At 42.5% G+C, this 19538-nt stretch overlaps 1 protein-coding gene across 3 annotated transcripts in view; it reads right to left on the reverse strand.

Annotated features, from left to right (window-relative positions):
- Window positions 1-7645: 7645 nt before the first annotated feature.
- LOC120024298 (serine/threonine-protein kinase MRCK beta-like) overlaps window positions 7646-19538 on the reverse strand; it is a 121771-nt gene continuing 109878 nt past the window's right edge. For all 3 annotated transcript variants that reach the window (XM_038968505.1, XM_038968506.1, XM_038968507.1), the window contains 6 exons: window positions 19312-19396; window positions 16453-16570; window positions 15849-15966; window positions 12279-12387; window positions 12072-12142; window positions 7646-9467 (listed from right to left, as the gene is read on the reverse strand). In XM_038968505.1, the coding sequence (XP_038824433.1) occupies window positions 9339-9467; window positions 12072-12142; window positions 12279-12387; window positions 15849-15966; window positions 16453-16570; window positions 19312-19396 (630 nt within the window). In that variant the 3' untranslated portion in view covers window positions 7646-9338. The remainder of the gene's footprint in view (window positions 9468-12071; window positions 12143-12278; window positions 12388-15848; window positions 15967-16452; window positions 16571-19311; window positions 19397-19538) is intronic.

Genomic DNA, 19538 nt, shown 5'->3' on the forward strand with positions numbered 1-19538 from the left:
CTTGACTTGGCCAACGTTTTTGATACAGTAGACCATTCCATTCCTGTGGGCCGGCTAAGGAGTATTGGTGTCTCTGAAGGGGGGCTTTGGCCTGGATTGCTAACTACCTCTCTCTCAAAGAGTGCAGTGTATAAAGTCAGAACATCTACTGTCTCAGCCACTGCCTGTCACCAAGGGAGTACCCCAATGCTCAATCCTAGGCCCCAGGCTCTTCTCAATTTACATCAACAGCATAGCTCAGGCAGTAGGAAGCTTTCTCATCCATTTATATGCAGATGATAGTCTTATACTCAGCTGGCCCCTCCCTGGATTTTGTGTTAAAAGCTCTACAACAAATCTTTCGTAGTGTCTAACAAGCGTTCTCTGCCCTTAACCTTGTTACGAACATCTCCAAAACAAAGGTAATGTGGTTTGGTAAGAAGAATGCCCCTCTCCCTACCTGTGTGATTACTACCTCTGAGGGTTTAGAACTTGGGAGTATGGCTAGATGGTACTGTCCTTCTCAGCACATATCAAAGCTGCAGGCTAAAGTTAAATCTAGACTTGGTTTCCTCTATCGTAATTGCTCCTCTTTCACCCCAGCTGTCAAACTAACCCTGATTCAGATGACCATCCTACCCGTGCTAGATAGCTAGATACGTGCTAGATACGTAATTTATAGATCGGCAGGTGTGTGCCTTCGAGCGGCTAGATGTTCTTTACCATTCGGCCATCAGATTTGCCACCAATGCTCCCTACAGGACACATCACTGCACTCTATACTCCTCTGTAAACTGGTCATCTCTGTACACCCGTCGCAAGACCCACTGGTTGATGCTTATCTATAAAACCCTCTTAGGCCTCACTCCCCCCTATCTGAGATACCAACTGCAGCCCTCATCCTCCACATACAACACCGTTCTGCCAGTCACATTCTGTGAAAGGTCCCCAAAGCACACACATTTTCAGTTCGCTCCTCTTTTCAGTTCGCTGCAGCTAGCGACTGGAACGAGCAGCAAAAAACACTCAAACTGTACAGTTTTATCTCCATCTCTTCATTCAAAGACTCAATCATGGACACTCTTACTGACAGTTGTGGCTGCTTTGCGTGATGTATTGCTGTCTCTACCTTCTTGCCCTTTGTGCTGTTGTCTGTGCCCAACAATTTTTGTACCGTGTTTTGTGCTGCTACCATGTTGTTGTCATGTTGTGCTGCTGCCATGTTGTGTTGCTAGGAGGTTGTTGTCATGTTGTGCTGCTGCCATGTTGGGTTTCTAGCATGTTGTTGTCATGTTGTGTTGCTAGGAGGTTGTTGTCATGTTGTGCTGCTGCCTTGTTGTGTTGCTAGCATGTTGTTGTCATGTTGTGTTGCTAGGAGGTTGTTGTCATGTTGTGCTGCTGCCATGTTGGGTTTCTAGCATGTTGTTGTCATGTTGTGCTGCTGCCATGTTGTGTTGCTAGCATGTTGTTGTCATGTTGTGCTGCTGCCATGTTGTGTTGCTAGCATGTTGTTGTCATGTTGTGCTGCTGCCTTGTTGTGTTGCTAGCATGTTGTGTTGCTAGCATGTTGTTGTCATGTTGTGTTGCTAGGAGGTTGTTGTCATGTTGTGCTGCTGCCATGTTGGGTTTCTAGCATGTTGTTGTCATGTTGTGCTGCTGCCATGTTGTGTTGCTAGCATGTTGTGTTGTTGTCATGTTGGGTTTCTAGCATGTTGTTGTCATGTTGTGCTGCTGCCATGTTGTGTTGCTAGCATGTTGTGTTGCTAGCATGTTGTTGTCATGTTGTACTGCTGTCATGTTGTGTTGCTAGCATGTTGTGTTGCTAGCATGTTGTTGTCATGTTGGGTTTCTAGCATGTTGTTGTCATGTTGGGTTTCTAGCATGTTGTCTTGTTGTGCTGCTGCCTTGTTGTGTTGCTAGCATGTTGTTGTCATGTTGTGCTGCTGCCATGTTGTGTTGCTAGCATGTTGTGTTGCTAGCATGTTGTTGTCATGTTGGGTTTCTAGCATGTTGTTGTCATGTTGGGTTTCTAGCATGTTGTTGTCTTGTTGGGTTTCTAGCATGTTGTTGTCTTGTTGGGTTTCTAGCATGTTGTTGTCATGTTGTGCTGCTGCCTTGTTGGGTTTCTAGCATGTTGTTGTCTTGTTGGGTTTCTAGCATGTTGTTGTCTTGTTGTGTTGCTAGCATGTTGTTGTCTTGTTGGGTTTCTAGCATGTTGTTGTCTTGTTGGGTTTCTAGCATGTTGTTGTCATGTTGTGCTGCTGCCTTGTTGTGTTGCTAGCATGTTGTTGTCTTGTTGGGTTTCTAACATGTTGTTGTCATGTTGTGCTGCTGCCTTGTTGGGTTTCTAGCATGTTGTTGTCTTGTTGGGTTTCTAGCATGTTGTTGTCATGTTGGGTTTCTAGCATGTTGTTGTCATGTTGTGCTGCTGCCTTGTTGGGTTTCTAGCATGTTGTTGTCTTGTTGGGTTTCTAGCATGTTGTTGTCATGTTGGGTTTCTAGCATGTTGTTGTCATGTTGGGTTTCTAGCATGTTGTTGTCATGTTGTGTTGCTAGGAGGTTTTTGTCATGTTGTGCTGCTGCCTTGTGTTGCTAGCATGTTGTTGTCATGTTGTGCTGCTGCCATGTTGGGTTTCTAGCATGCTGTGTTGCTAGCATGTTGTCATGTTGTGCTGCTGCCATGTTGTGTTTCTGCCACCATGTTGTGTTGCGAGCATGTTGTGTTGCTTGCATGTTGTTGTCATGTTGTGTTGCTTGCATGTTGTTGTCATGTTGCTACCATGTTTTTGTCATGTTGTGTTTTTACCATGCTCTGCCCCACCTGCACGGAATAATGGGTCGCCAATGATAGGCACGAAGATTATATTTACGACAATATCTAGCCTAATAAAAATAAACCCTCAACCTTTGCACAGTGACCAGACTGTACAAATGTACCTAGGTAGGTAGGTAGACAGTATCTACCTACAGCCATGTCTATCAGGCATGCTTAGGCACATATTTTTTTATAGTAAAATCAGCGTCAGTTTGAGATTTACAACAGTAAACAGTTGTATTAATGTTTCTCCTCACTGTTTTTTGTAAACTTAGCTAGCTTGCTGGATGTGCAATACTTGTTATTGACATCTGTTTGGAATCGTATCTTGCATCACGCCTATAATTTTGTGAGATTGGAATGCATCCCAGGTGTTTGGAATCCTATCTGGCTTCATGGCCATAATTTTGTGAGATTGGAATGCATTCCAGGTCATAATCATAACTAATGTCAATCCTCGTAAATTATGTTACATAGCTAACCAGTAAAATTATTTACAGTTGCTGAAGTTACACGTTTGCTAACAAGTTACAAATGTGAGGCGTGGCACATAACATGTTAGCAGACTAGCTAGCCAACTCCAGTCATGTGCTAACGTTTGCTGGTAAACCTAGCTTTAGGTGGCTGGTTGTAATGTTGTAGCTTGCTGTTTAGTAGCCATATCTATGACTAAAAAGAAAACAGGTTTTACAATCAAGATACAAAAGATCTCTGATTGTAAAACCTCTTCCATTTTTAGTTAGCTAGCTACATAGTTAACCAGCTAAGTTAGCAAACAGAACAATTATTTGATTTCCCCCACTGTAACACAGTAATATATTAGCCAGCCATACACAATATGGGTTTCAGTAAATAAGCTGAAGTTAGCTAGCTAGCTAACATAGGTGGCTTGCAGGACAAATAACTTACTTAGCTAGCCACCGTATTTGTCATCTGCCCTCTTAGTGCTGGCATCGGCTGTAGCTGAGCTTCTAACATTAGCTAAATCCTACTAGGGTTCCAGAGTGGAGCAGCGGTCTAAGATACTACATCTCAGTGCTAGAGGCGTCACTACAGACCCTGGTTCAAATCCAGGCTATATCACAACCGGCCGTGATTGGGAGTCCCATAAGGCGGTGCACAATTGGCCCAGCGTCGTCTCGATTTGGCCGGGGTAGGCCGTCATTGTAAATAACAATTTGTTCTTAACTGACTTGCCTAGTTAAATAAAGGTAAAAAAACATTTGTTTTGAATCCTCTTAGCTATATTCTGGTTGAAACATGTATGGAGGACCTCCGACACAAGTGTAGTCTTTCGGAGACTGAAAGAAATGTGTCTGTTTGAATATTTAGCAATGAATCCACCAAAAAGAACACAGCTAAAAGACGTCCAATGGCTCTATCGAACAAGGACAACCATATCAACACCCACAAAAACATGTTTTGCGATCAGTATTTAACATAGTGCCTTCCCGAAATGCCCCATCAACACACCGGAAGCCGTCATAGGGTGTATCATTCAGCGTGCAAAACTCTGACCCGCCTTCCTCCTGGGCAATTATGTGTGAACCACATTTCACTGTCCTAGAAATACCTCAGATCTGACGAAGACAAGCCCAGATTTCCCCCAGGGTGAAATTCCCCTTTAAGAATAGCAGTAGGTGTTAAGCTTGGAGCTGTGTAGATTAATTAAATACTACAAAACTAGTAGTTCAATTCAGTGTTCTAATTCAAGTGAATTCCTTGGTGTCCATAAGACAATGAATCTGAAACACTGGTAACGTGCATTATGTTTCTGTAGATATGGCCTTCCTGTGAGTCTACACTGTAAAATGAATGGTTACACATAAAATCAATGAACATAATCACTTTATTTTTAAATAACAGGCATAGTAAATTAAACCAAGTTAAACCAGTGTATCACACCAGTATGTGTGTGAATTGTAAATGCAGTCTCAGCAGTGGGAGAACATGACAAAGTGCATGTGCGGTCCAAGTCGTACCGTTGGGCCTGGTACAGGTGGGAGCACATTGAGGCTGTAGAGGGTCAGCTCCAGGTGGGAGCACATTGAGGCTGTAGGAGGTCAGCTCCTGGTGGGAGCACATTGAGGCTGTAGGGGGTCAGCTCCTGGTGGGAGCACATTGAGGCTGTAGGAGGTCAGCTCCTGGTGGGAGCACATTGAGGCTGTAGGAGGTCAGCTCCTGGTGGGAGCACATTGAGGCTGTAGGAGGTCAGCTCCTGGTGGGAGTACATTGAGGCTGTAGGAGGTCAGCTCCTGGTGGGAGCACATTGAGGCTGTAGGTCAGCTCCTGGTGGGAGCACATTCAGGGGCTCAGCCTCCTCATCACTCGGTCTGTCTGTCTGGACTGCTAGATGGACCTGGTGGCTGGGTGGGAGCTGCTGGTTGTCTAGGTGGTAGCATATCGCTTTTCGTTAGCCTGTTCTCAAGTAAGGGTGTGAGGAACCTCATGACAGCTAAGAATTTCCCGGGCCGATGGTCTGGCACGTGACCCTCTCCCACTCCTCTTTTTTAAAAGTGACCCTCAGATTCTTCTATTTCTTTTGGCAAGAGTTAGCTAATGAAAATAAGCAAAACAATTCACAACATTTCATTGAATCACACAATATATGTCAAAGCCACAATGTATTTTACCCAGAGTACCCATTCATGTGAATTACAGTCCTATGTACACTGCATTCGGGAAGTATTCAGACCCCTTGACTTTTTCCACATTTTGTTACATTACATCCCTATTCTAAAATGGATTAAATAAAACAGTTTCCTCAATCTACACACTATACCTCAATGATAAAGCGAAAACAGGTATTTAGAAATTGTTGCAAATGTATTAAAAACAAATGTTTTTGCAGACCCTTTGCTATGAGACTCGAAATTGAGCTCAGGTGAATCTTGTTTCCATTGGATTCAGGTATTAAATAAGGTATTTCTTTTTTTATAAAACCTGTTTTCGCTTTGTCATGTGTACAGTCATGGCCAAAAGTTTTGAGAATGACACAAATATTAATTTTCACCAAGTCTGCTGCCTCAGTTTGTATGATGGCAATTTGCATATACTCCAGAATGTTATGAAGAGTGATCAAATTAATTGCAAAGTCCCTCTTTGCCTTGCAAATGAACTGAATCCCCCAAAAACATTTCCACTACATTTCAACCCTGCCACAAAAGGACCAGCTGACATCATGTCAGTGATTCTCTCGTTAACACAGGTGTGAGTGTTGACGAAGACAAGGCTGGAGATCACTCTGTCATGCTGATTGAGTTTGAATAACAGACTGGAAGCTTCAAAAGGAGGGTGGTGCTTGGAATCATTGTTCTTCCTCTGTCAACCATGGTTACCTGCAAGGAAACACGTGCCATCATCATTGCTTTGCACAAAAAGGGCTTCACAGGCAAGGATGTTGCTGCCAGTAAGATTGCACCTAAATCAACCATTTATTGGATCATCAAGAACTTCAAGGAGAGCGGTTCAATTGTTGTGAAGAAGGCTTCAGGGCGCCCAAGAAAGTCCAGCAAGCGCGAGAAACGTCTCCTAAAGTTGATTCAGCTGCGGGATCGGTGCACCACCAGTACAGAGCTTGCTCAGGAATGGCAGCAGGCAGGTGTGAGTGCATCTCCACGCACAGTGAGGCGAAGACTTTTGGAGGATGGCCTGGTGTCAAGAAGGGCAGCAAAGAAGCCACTTCTCTCCAGGAAAAACATCAGGGACAGACTGATATTCTGCAAAAGGTACAGGGATTGGACTACTGAGGACTGGGGTAAAGTCATTTTCTCTGATGAATCCCCTTTCCGATTGTTTGGGGCATCCGGAAAAAAGCTTGTCCAGAGAAGACAAGGTGAGCGCTACCATCAGTCCTGTGTCATGCCAACAGTAAAGCATCCTGAGACCATTCATGTGTGGGGTTGCTTCTCAGTCAAGGGAGTGGGCTCACTCACAATTTTGCCTAAGAACACAGCCATGAATAAAGAATGGTACCAACAAATCCTCCGAGAGCAACTTCTCCCAACCATCCAGGAACAGTTTGGTGACAAACAATGCCTTGTCCAGCATGATGGAGCACCTTGCCATAAGGCAAAAGTGATAACTAAGTGGCTCGGGGATCAAAACATCGATATTTTGGGTCCATGGCCAGGAAACTCCCCAGACCTTAATCCCATTGAGAACTTGTGGTCAATCCTCAAGAGACGGGTGGACAAACAAACCCACAAACTCCAAGCATTGATAATGCTAGAATGGGCTGCCATCAGTCAGGATGTAGCCCAGAAGTTAATTGACAGCATGCCAGGGCCGATTGCAGAGGTCTTGAAAAAGAAGGGTCAACACCGCAAATATTGACTCTCTGCATCAACTTCATGTAATTGTCAATAAAAGCCTTTGACACTTATGAAATGCTTGTCAGTATTCCATAGTAACATCTGACAAAAATATATAAAGACACTGAGGCAACAGACTTTGTGAAAATTTATATTTGTGTCATTCTCAAAACTTTGATGCATTTTTTTTTAAATAAGGCTGTAAAAGTAACAAAATATGGAAAAAAGTCAAGGGGTCTGAATACTTTCCGAATGCACTGTAAGTCATCAATTTCGGCATCAGGCGTGACTATAGCCTCTCCCTGCAAAATTACATGAATCGCAGAATTCTTGTTTTTCAATACCATTCCATTTTCCTAGCAAGGTTCTTGCATTCAATTCTCATTAACTTTTCACTATATATTTCTCATTCTTTACTTGATGCATCACAAAAACAAAATCTACATTCATAGCATCAACATTGTGTGTTCTGAGCTGACAACAATTCATAAAATAACAATACTGTATATAAAAACAACACACAAAGCACACAGAGACAAGAGAAGCACAACAGATACTCTTTTATTGTCTGTTCAAATGTTTGTTGCTAACAATTCAATAATTACAAAGATTCCAACTGGTGATTTTTTTTTTTTAAGAGGAAAAAAAAGCAGTTGTGTTTCGAAGAGAGAAAAAAAAAGTCCCGTCTTCGGAGAGCTGAACAGAAGTCCGGGAAGAATAAAAGGAACGAGAACGATCACTGACACAAAATCAAAAGATGATATTCCTTGGACTAAAACATGTGCAAGTTTAATACAGTGTTTCTGAAAAAAAAAAAACTCACCGATAGCCTGCAGGTTTAAAATCACTTCGGGAATTGATCTGAACGAGGTGCTATAAAACAAAATGGCACTGAAGGCACACTAGAGTGATTAAACTGGATATGCCACACATGCCTGTACTGTATCTCATACTTCTGTACAATGAAACATCCCACACTGGAGGAAAAACTATTCAGACACCCCCCTGTGGCGGTACGGCACTATGACTGTACACCACCGTTAATGCTTCCCACTCTCATGATTGAACGATTTAAAATGCGAGGGCCTTGGCCAGGGGGGTTCTCTCTATAGTGAGCAGGCCTTCACACACATACCTATTTATTTATTTAAACATAGCACACGAAAGCAGCAGCAGCTTGTGAAGGACTCTTATTAATAATCCTATGAGTAATGTGGTCCTTTTCGCTATGTTCAGATTCCCACCACTTATCAACTTAAAACCGCATATCGAGAAATTAAAGTCTCATGATTCTGTTTTTATTTCTTCTTCCATTTCTGGTTGCTATGGCGCCAACTATACGTTTTCTGGCAAAAGATCCAAGTTAAAAACAACGCATCTTACAAAGGCTGGCAGGAGATGTAAAAGCTATAAAATATGCCCACTAATTTAGCTTTACACTAAAACCCCTGCAGTCAGTTGAGTTGAATGGCAGCTCGTCCCCTAGGAAGGTACAGCTCTCAAAATGGTCCGGGAACAGCTCAATAGGATTACAACGCCAGTACAGAAGGGGCTGGGAAGTGTGTGTGTGTGTGTGTGTGTGTGTGTGTGTGTGTGTGTGTGTGTGTGTGTGTGTGTGTGTGGGGGTTATGGTTCTTAAAAAAAGTCTGCCATTTCTTTCACCGTTCTGTTTTGTGTCCGCAAAGTCGAGCTCAACATGTCCGTGTAAAAGACTATACGCTTTAAAAACAACAGTTATTTCCCTCTCGTCTTTGTTTTTTTTTAAACAAACTTATACCTATGATTAGGACAGTTCATCATTAATGCTTTTTCTGTGAGTCCCCCATCAGTAATCTCTGTTTTTAATTCAGCCCCATCTCACCTCTATGTATTGATCATTTCAACTAAGTAATAATAACCTTAACTCATAGGAAACATTTATGGCCTGAAATGAAGAAAAACAAAAACAAATCTATACTGGCTGATTTGTTGTTGTTTTTTTAGCGTTAGCTTCAAATACCATGTGCCCCTCTCTTTTTGAGGGTCTATGCTCGTCACACGCAGAAAAGGCTTCAGCGGTGGCATTTTGTCCACAAAGTCTGTTCTTGGCACTTTGCAGCGATACACAAGTTCTATGTCGAATGTAGGTGTTGAGTGATTAAGCACGCATTATATGTGTGTGTGTGTGTGTGTAAGGTGTGTGTATATCAGGTGTGTGTGTGTGTGGGTGGGTGGGTGGGGGGGGGTGGTCCTCAGCCGTCCAGGGTGTGCTCCAGGCCGTCCAGTGTTAGCTGGCTGCGGTGGGGGGAGTTGGGGCTGGGGGGGCTGCTGGGGTCGGAGCTGTTGGAGAGGGTGGAGTGCTTGGTGGAGTCGGAGTCCGGCTGAGGGAATACAGAGTGTTTTTATATATCAACGCTCTATTAAAGAAGTTCAGTTGCTAATTCTTTGGCTCAACTGTTGGCTGGGTGGTTCATATACATATAAAATAAAAATATGAATCTTAGTTTTTAATCATGAAACCACACATATCCTTAGTTTTAAATAGACAATATAACATTTTGCTCATCGGTGTTGAGAGATGTATCCATTTCTATCAAACATTTTTAGATGATATTTCTGTCTATTTAGGGGACGTTTTGGATAAAGAGCACCCCTGAGGTAAAAGTTCCATTTAGCCTCTTTAACGATAAACAAACTTTAATTATTAATGTTTGCTTTGGCAATGTAAGACAACTTATCATACCCAGGAAGCGAGTTGAATTAAATTGTATTGAGAGAAATTGAGTGAAGTGTGAGTGATTGAATGTGTGTGTACAATCAGTATGGCTGGGACGATACTACTGTCACAATACTTGTTAGTAGTGTGGCAAGAACACAAAGCGGATTTAACTTCTTTAGGAAAACAGCCCTAATGTTGGAAACAAACATCATTATGTCGTCATCCAGAGTCACATGGATTTATTTTCCAAACTACAGCACAACATATGTTACATACAGCAGGTTTTTAAAGGACCAAAGAGTCCTGTCTGCTTCGTGTTCTCATTTTTGCCCTGGAAAAAAACATTACGATACTGCTATCGTCACAACCCCAACAGTCAGTGTGTGTGTCAGGGTTTCCGTTAGCCGGTAATTAACAGCTTTTGGTCGATAAATAAAATGGGAGACGATTTCGCTCTTCAACATCCTCTCACTACTTGTGCCTGATGCTGAGGACGAGCGAGAGAGGAGCCTAGGCTACTGTCGATTACAAAAATGGAGACCTTTTTCATTGACGTAATACTAAAGTTAGAGAACATGCCTTAAGTGAAAAGGGGAATGTCCTACTTATGGACAAGTTTTTATATTGTATTGGACAAAGATGAGAAGAAAGTTGGCCCGGCCAAATGCAGGCTACTGTGCAACTTGTTATTGAGGTAGGATGCAATTTTGGAATTTTATTTATTTATTTATTTTTTTCGCATTTATAATAATTTGTTTTATCATTATCATTATTATTGTATATCATTGTTATTATTATAGACCTATTTATTATTCTAAACTATTTTTTTTAAATATGAAAAACATTTATTGGATACATGAAGTTTGATCTGTGCGCTTTGGTTTAAGATAGGTCTTTTGAAAAATATATAATTAGCCTATAGCTGTCATCTGTTGGGTACAGTAGGCACTAATCTTTAGTTTAGTTTTTTTCCTAACCTTTTCGGAAGGTTTAAACCAGTTCGCAGTGTTTTGTTTCATTCTGTTACAACTGTAATGTTGTGTTTGCCGCAATATAATATCTTGCTCGTATCTTCCCTATAAACAACGGCTTGACTTACTTTTGATATTACACTAATAAAGTTTAGAAACATTTGTGAAGGTTTGGTGTCGCTATTAACCCATTATTATTATTACTATTAACCTATTACACTGCAGGCCTATGTAACAGTATAACTTTAGACCGTCCCCTCTAACTAGCTAGCCATTTCACATCCGTTACACCTATGCACTGGCGATCCAACTGACTCCGAAGTTGAACTTGGTGAGGAAAAATGTTTTAGGCTTACCAGAGTTACTCCTATAATATCTAACAACATAATGCTTATCGTTCAACAAACAAAAATCTGATATAAAATGTACAAATTAGCCTCCTTCTGTATGCCTATATGGGTATAGCAGGCGATGTAGCCTACCTTAAAAGAAAATGACTGAAGTAAAAGTGAAAGTTACCCAGTAAAATACAAAAAAAAGTCTAAAAGTATTTGGTTTTAAATATACTTAAGTATCAAAAGTAAATGGAATTCGTAAAATATACTTACGTATCAAAAGTATTCATAATTTCAAATTCCTCATATTATGCAAACCAGATGGCACAATTATATTGTGTTTTTTTAAATTTACGGATAGCCAGAGGCACACTCCAACACTTAGACATTAATTTACAAACTAAGCATTTGTGTTTAGTGAGTCCTCCAGTTGAGGCAGTAGATGACCAGGGATGTTCTCTTGACAAGTGCGTGAATGACCATTTTTCTGTCAAAATGTAATGAGTACTTTTGGGTGTCAGGGAAAATGTATGGAGTAAAAAAGTACATTATTTTCTTTAGGAATGTAGTGAAGTAAAAGTTGTCAAAAATATAAATAGTAAAGTACAGATACCCCCAAAAACAACTTAAGTAAAAATACTTTAAACTGCCATTTTGAGAATTTGATTCTCCCTGACTGTTTAGTTTTTATTTTGGTGACTGTTAGTTCTTAAAGATGATCTAATTTTAAACTACATAGAACCATGATCTTTTAGATCTAGTTTTAGTCGTTCAAGTTCACATTGAAAACGTTTTACCATTCTGATTCATTTTTGTAAAAAAAAGTGGCGGATATAGGGGAAACACCGGCACCCAAAGCATACGGACCACCGGTACATTTCTCAAATGTCCGATAAAATCTTCCCGGTCACTTTCCTAACGGAAACCCTGGTGTGTGTGCACTGTGTTGGGGTTCTTTACCTCTCTCTCAAAGTCCCCGTCTGGGTCGGAGATGTTCCGAGACGAGCCTGCTCCTCCAAAGTCTGCACCTCCTTCATGACACAACACACAGAAACACACACACAGAGCATAGCATCAATGACAGAGAGAGAGATAATGGATTTACTAAAGTGTGTTTGTTGAAATCAGTGTTCACATGCAGAAGGTGTGTGCTCGGGGTCATCTCACCAGAGGCCGTGCGGGTGATATGGGTCATGCTCCTCTGTTGCCGGGAGATACTGGAGAGTGGGCGGGGCTTGTCCTTGGCCGGGTCATCCTGAGAAGAATGCATCACACTCTGTACCCCCACGCAGTCGCCAAGACACACACACACACACACACACACACACACACACACACACAGTAAGACAATGACACATATGTGACTATATGGGTGAACAGGTTTGTGTTCATTAGGACACACAACAGAAAACATTTATAAACATTTTGCTACGAAAATTAGCGTTTCTTATTGGACAAGTCCCAGTTTGGACATAGCCATTTCGTTGAGTTTAATTTCATTGGTTGCCTAATGAACACAACCCCAGGTACATGATTGGACACGGTCAAGACATTTAGATGGATGCTTATGCACACACATGAAACCAACAGCCTTGTACACGCACAGTGATAAACTCCACAGCAAGTCACTCGTTTGACTGAAAAAAGTCACACTCACGCTGGTATGTTTTTGCAAAATTCAATGGGAGAACAGTCACGGAGAAGTCTCTACATTACTTTGGTGGCCGTCTACTAATAGAATAAACCTTCTAGGGAGCTTTTCCAATTTGCTGTGCCCCATTTTTAATAAGCTCTCTCTCTCCATTGAACCCTATGCGAAGCTTATCAAGCGTGTTGCCCTGTTTTAACATGACAAATAAGCAGAGATCACACAAAGCATAACCACACTGCAGCCAGTACAGAAAAACACATTCACTATGACGTCAGCCGAAATAAAACCACCCCAGCTTCTGAAAAACTCACTGCACTCGAGAAAATTTAAAAAAGGAACCGTGAGGAAGAATGGGAAGGAGAGAAAAAGGGGTGGGGGGGGGGGGCTGGAAATATGACCGATCCCAAGTCGACCCAAGCACCTGCTCCCTATTCACTGGTGTAGATGGAAGAGTAACGGTTAAATATAGACACCTCCATTATTATTGGCACCCTTGATAAAGATAATAATAATAACATTTATACAAATACTGAGCTATGATGTATGCAAGAAAAAATTTGGGGGGACAATTGCTTAGAGTTTAAACATGTAATTATTTATTTTCTCCAAAAGAATAGCACTGTTTCTAATACTTTTTGCATCTTCTCCTTGCTAGGATAATGGCACCTAGCCTTTATCCTGAGTGTTCTATACGATTAGAGAACACATCGGGAGGGATCTTAGACCATTCCTTTGTCCAGATAATTGATATCCTTTGGTCTGATCTGACTGCCCTCTTCAAATCAAACCACAGGTTTTGAATGGGGTTCAAATCCGGAAAACTGACGTGGCCATTGCAACACTTGTATTTTGTGGTCAATTAACCATTTCATTGTCTTTCTGGAAGATCTACAGTTCATTCGGAAAGTATTCAGACCCCTTGACTTTTTCCACATTTTGTTAAGTTACAGCCTTACTCAAATGGATTCGTTTTTTTCCCTCATCAATCTACACACAATAACCCCATAATGACAAAACAAAAACAGATTTTTTGATTTCTTTGCCAATTTATATATTCTTTTTAACACGAAAATATTGCATTTACATAAGTATTCAGACCCTTTACTCAGTACGTTGTTGAAGCAGCGATTACAGCCTTGAGTCTTCTTGGGTATGACCCTACAACCTTGGCACACCTGTATTTGGGAAGCTTCTACCGTTCTTCTCTGCAGATCCTCTCAAGCGCCATCAGGTTGGATGGGGAGTGTCGCTGCACAGCTATTTTCAGATTTCTCCAGAGATGCTTGATTGGGTTCAAGTCTAGGCTCTGGCTAGGCCACTGAAGGACATTGAGACTTGTCCCGAAGTCACTCCTGCATTGTCTTCGTGAACCTTCGCCCCAGTCTGAGGTCCTGAGCGCCCTGGAGCAGGTTTTCATCAAGGATCTCTCTGTACTTTGCTCCGTCCATCTTTGCCTCGATGCTGACTAGTCTCCCAGTCCCTGCCACTGAAAAACATTCCCACAGCATGATGCTGCCACCACCATGCTTTACCGTAAGGATGGTGCCAGGTTTCCTCCAGACGTGACACTTTGCATTCAGGCCAAAGAGTTAAATCTTGGTTCATCAGACGAGAGAATCTTGTTTCTCATGGTCTGAAAGTCTTTAGCGGGCCTGTCATGTGCCTTTTAGAGTGGCTTCCATCTGGCCACTCTACCATAAAGGCCTGATTGGCAGAGTGCTGTTTATAGACATCTCAAGGATGATCAATGGAAACAACTGAGCTCAATTTCGAATCTCATAGCAAAGGGTCTGAATACATGAAAATGCATGTACAGTAGTAGTACCCCAGACATCCAGGCTCGGATTCAACAACCAGTACCCCAGACCTCCAGGCTCGGATTCAACAACCAGTACCCCAGGAATAGAGGCTAGATCACTAGGAGACAAGGGCTACTGCGGGTGTCGATTTGGGATTGTGCAAAAGAGATGGTGGTGGTGTCAAAAGGAGGAGAGTGGGGGAAGGGGGGGAGAGGGAGGAGGGGAAGCGTCAGGTCAGGCCTACCCTTCCTAGGGAGGAGGTGGAGGGAGAGGAGGAGGAGGAGGATGAGAGCTGGGGCATGCTGCAGTGCTGCAGCGAGGAGGTGGAGGAGGAGGTGGCCGAGGAAGAGGCGGGCTCTTTCTGCAGGTAGAGGCCGGCCGACACAAGGCTCATGTGATAGACGTGCTCAAAGTTGCTCGGTGGGGAGATCAGGGCGTGGTGGCGGGAGGATGAGGGGGAGGGGGTGGTGGCGGCGCTCTCGCTCTGCTGCTGGGCCGGGCGGGGAGGGGGGTGAGAGAAGGAAAGAGAGAGCGGAAACAAAGGACACGAACAAGACAGATGGAAAAAAAGAGAGGGAGGGGAGGAGAAAGTGAAAGAGGGCGTGAGGGATAGACTACAGGGTCATTCTCAAAAAAGAGTAGGAAGAGGGGCAGAGGTGGTAAATAGGTAGAGAAAGGTGACATCTAGAAGGTAGGATAGCAGTGCTATTCTGTGGAGTTAGGATGGTAGGATAGCAGTGCTATTCTGTGGAGTTGGTAGTGGGAGCTGCTAGTGTCAGAAAATGCAAGGAGACACCATTTTGGCTCCAGCGGGTGTCTTGCGGTCGTTAAACAGCTGTTATGGCTCCTGTTTTGATACGTTTTAAGGGGCGGCCATTTTATCACCCGCAATTTCAGGAAGGTTAACACTGGGTGGACATTTTGGTTCCTGCGATATCAGTTAGGTTATTTTCAGTAGCTGTCCTGGGTACAGCAAATGTCAGTTAATTTGCAATAGACAGCCACTTTGGCTGCTACAATATCAGTCAGGTTATCATAGGGTTGGGAAGCCATTTTGCTTCCTATAACGTCAGTTGGGTTATGACAGATGGAAAAAGGTCCTATCTTTGTATCTGTGCCATTAAGGCTATCTCCATTTTAAAGTACATTTTCTTCTCCTTTTGATGTTTGAAAATGTGCCTCAATGTCCATGCTAAAACGGGTTATATCCAAGTTGAGTCCTTTAACTATCTCCTATGAGTTATGAATACAGTATGAGGCAGCCATTTTGGCACTAGCTGTGCTTACCAGAGGCAAATCCATGAGGACCTGCATGCCGTCGCCGGGGCCCATGTGTGCCACGTGGTTAAAGTTGATTGGGTTGGAGATCAACTTAGACCTCAGCTCAGGGTCCCTCAGCATCTCTCTGTCAACACAACACACATGGTTACAATGGTCAGTGTGTATTATTGTGAATAGTTACATTTTAGTCATTTTTGCAACATCTTATTCAGAGCAACTTTGGGTTAAGTGCCTTGCTCAAGGGCACATTGACAGATTCTTCACCTAGTCGGCCCGGGGATTCGAACCAGCGACATTTCGGTTACTGGCCCAACCACTAGGCTACCTGACGCCTGAAGTTGTACTGGGTGAGTGTACTTACAATGGTAGTAAACAGACTAACTTCTGACAATCTCTTTATTTAAGTCAAACGTATAGTTATAGTGATGTCACCTCCACTGGCGCTGGAGTCTGATCGAATGATGCCCCCCTGGCGACGGGGGTTCAAGCCCCGACTCAGACTCCCTTATCTAAACACCTATATTCTGTCTCCCCTCGCTACATTACTGCTGTACAGTCCAAAAGTCAAGAAAAGTATGAAAGGGGATTGTGGGGGGGGAAAAAAGGTTACCTCCTCTGCTGCAGTCTCTCCTCTTCCGGGACCTTGAAGAGGAACTTCCTCTTGCTGCGCGTTCTCACCATCAGCTTCTTACTGTTGTCAGATGTCTCAGGGATGGCCAGGTCACCTTCTGCAGGACGGACAGAGAGAGAGAGAAATTTGAGATATAGGTAAGTGTATTGGGGTAAATATATGTAGTGAGTATATTGAGATATACACTACCGTTCAAAAGTTTGGGGTCACTTAGAAATGTCCTTGTTTTCCATGAAAACATACATGAAATGAATTGCAAAATGAATAGGAAATATAGTCAAGACGTTGACAAGGTTATAAATAATGATTTGTAATTGAAATAATAATTGTGTCCTTCAAACTTTGCTTTCGTCAAAGAATCCTCCATTTGCAGCAATTACAGCCTTGCAGACCTTTGGCATTCTAGTTGTCAATTTGTTGAGGTAATCTGAAGAGATTTCACCCCATGCTTCCTGAAGCACCTCCCACACGTTGGATTGGCTTGATGGGCACTTCTTATGTACCATACGGTCAAGCTGCTTCCACAACAGCTCAATAGGGTTAAGATCCGGTGACTGTGCTGGTCACTCCTATATAGACAGAATACCAGCTGACTGCTTCTTCCCTAAATATTTATTGCATAGTTTGGTGCTGTGCTTTGGGTCATTGTCCGGTTGTAGGAGGAAATTGGCTCCAATTAAGCGCCGTCCACAGAGTATGGCATGGCGTTACAAAATGGAGTGATAGCCTTCCTTCAAGATCCCTTTAACCCTGTACAAATCTCCCACTTTACCACCACCAAAGCACCTCCAGACCATCACATTGACTCCACCAGGCTTGACAGATGGCGTCAAGCACTCCTCCAGCATCTTTTCTGCGTCTCACAAATGTTATTATTTGTGATGTGAACACCTCAAACTTAGATTAATCTGTCCATAACACTTTTTTTTCAATCTACCTCTGTCTAGTGTCTGTTCTTTTGCCCATCTTATTTTTGTTGGGCCAGTCAGGTATGGCTTTTTCTTTGCAACTCTGCCTAGAAGGTCAGTATCCTGGAGTAGCCTCTTCACTGTTGACGTTGAGACTGGTGTTTTGCGTGTACTATTTAATGAAGCTGCCAGTTGAGGACTTGTGAGGTGTCTGTCTAGTTAGAGAAACTTTCTAATGTACTTGTCCTCTTGCTCAGTTGTGCACCGGGGCCTCCCACTCTTTCTATTCTGGTTAAAGCCAGTTTGCGCTGTTCTGTGAAGGGAGTAGTACACAGCGTTGTACGAAATCTTCAGTTTCTTGGCAATTTCTCACATGGAATAGCCTTCATTTCTCAGAACAAGAATAGACTGACGAGTTTCAGAAGAAAGTTCTTTGTTTCTGGCCATTTTGAGCCTGTAATCGAACCCACAAATGCTGATGCTCCAGATACTCAACTAGTCTAAAGAAGGCCAGTTTTATTGTTTCTTTAATCAGCACAATAGTTTTCAGCTGTGCTAACATAATTGCAAAAGGGGTTTTCTAATGATCAATTAGCCTTTTAAAATGATAAACTTGGATTAGCTAACACAACGTGCCATTGGAACACAGGAGTGATGGTTGCTGATAATGGGCCTCTGTAACGCCTATGTAGATATTCCATTAAACAATCATCCGTTTCCAGCTACAATAGTCATTTACAACATTAACAATGTCTACACTGTATTTCTAATCAATTTGATGTTATTTTAACGGACAAAAAATGTGCTTTTCTTTCAAAAACAAGGACATTTCTAAGTGACCCCAAACTTTTGAACGGTTGTGTATGTAGTCAGTATATTGTGGTATAGGTGAGTGTATAGTGTAGTGGGGTATATGTAGTCAGTATAGCGTGGTATAGGTGAGTGTAGTGGGGTATATGTAGTCAGTATAGTGTCGTATAGGTGAGTGTAGTGGGGTATATGTAGGCAGTATAGTGTGGTATAGGTGAGTGTAGTGGGGTATATGTAGTCAGTATAGTGTGGTATAGGTGAGTGTAGTGGGGTATATGTAGTCAGTATAGTGTGGTATAGGTGAGTGTAGTGGGGTATATGTAGTCAGTATAGTGTGGTATAGGTGAGTGTAGTGGGGTATATGTAGTCAGTATAGTGTGGTATAGGTGAGTGTAGTGGGGTATATGTAGTCAGTATAGTGTGGTATAGGTGAGTGTAGTGGGGTATATGTAGTCAGTATAGTGTGGTATAGGTGAGTGTAGTGGGGTATATGTAGTCAGTATAGTGTGGTATAGGTGAGTGTAGTGGGGTATATGTAGTCAGTATAGTGTGGTATAGGTGAGTGTAGTGGGGTATATGTAGTCAGTATATTGTTGTATAGGTGAGTGTATTGGGGTATATGTAGGCAGTATAGTGTGGTATAGGTGAGTGTATTGGAGTATATGTAGTCAGTATAGTGTGGTATAGGTGAGTGTATTGGGGTATAGGTGAGTGTATTGGGGTTTATGTAGTCAGTATAGTGTGGTATAGGTGAGTGTAGTGGGGTATATGTAGTCAGTATAGTGTGGTATAGGTGAGTGTAGTGGGGTATATGTAGTCAGTATAGTGTGGTATAGGTGAGTGTATTGGGGTATATGTAGTCAGTATAGTGTGGTATAGGTGAGTGTATTGGGGTATATGTAGTCAGTATAGTGTGGTATAGGTGAGTGTATTGGAGTATATGTAGTCAGTATAGTGTGGTATAGGTGAGTGTAGTGGGGTATATGTAGTCAGTATATTGTTGTATAGGTGAGTGTATTGGGGTATAGGTGAGTGTATTGGGGTTTATGTAGTCAGTATAGTGTGGTATAGGTGAGTGTATTGGAGTATATGTAGTCAGTATAGTGAGGTGTATTTGCACCTGTGGAGTTGTTGCTGAAGTAGATGAGGCGCGGTTGTTCAGAGCCCAGCAGGTTCAAACTGCCCTCCACATTCAGAGGCCTTAACTGAGGGGCAGAGACATGGGTTACACCAATCCACTCTACAGATCAGGGTCATATATACACACACATACTCCTTTCATTCATTCATACACATTCACTTTGTAACATTCACTCACCCCCACACACACGAGATTAGAACATGCAT

Source organism: Salvelinus namaycush, chromosome 29 (assembly GCF_016432855.1).
Source record: "Salvelinus namaycush isolate Seneca chromosome 29, SaNama_1.0, whole genome shotgun sequence".
Lineage (NCBI taxonomy): Eukaryota > Metazoa > Chordata > Actinopteri > Salmoniformes > Salmonidae > Salvelinus > Salvelinus namaycush.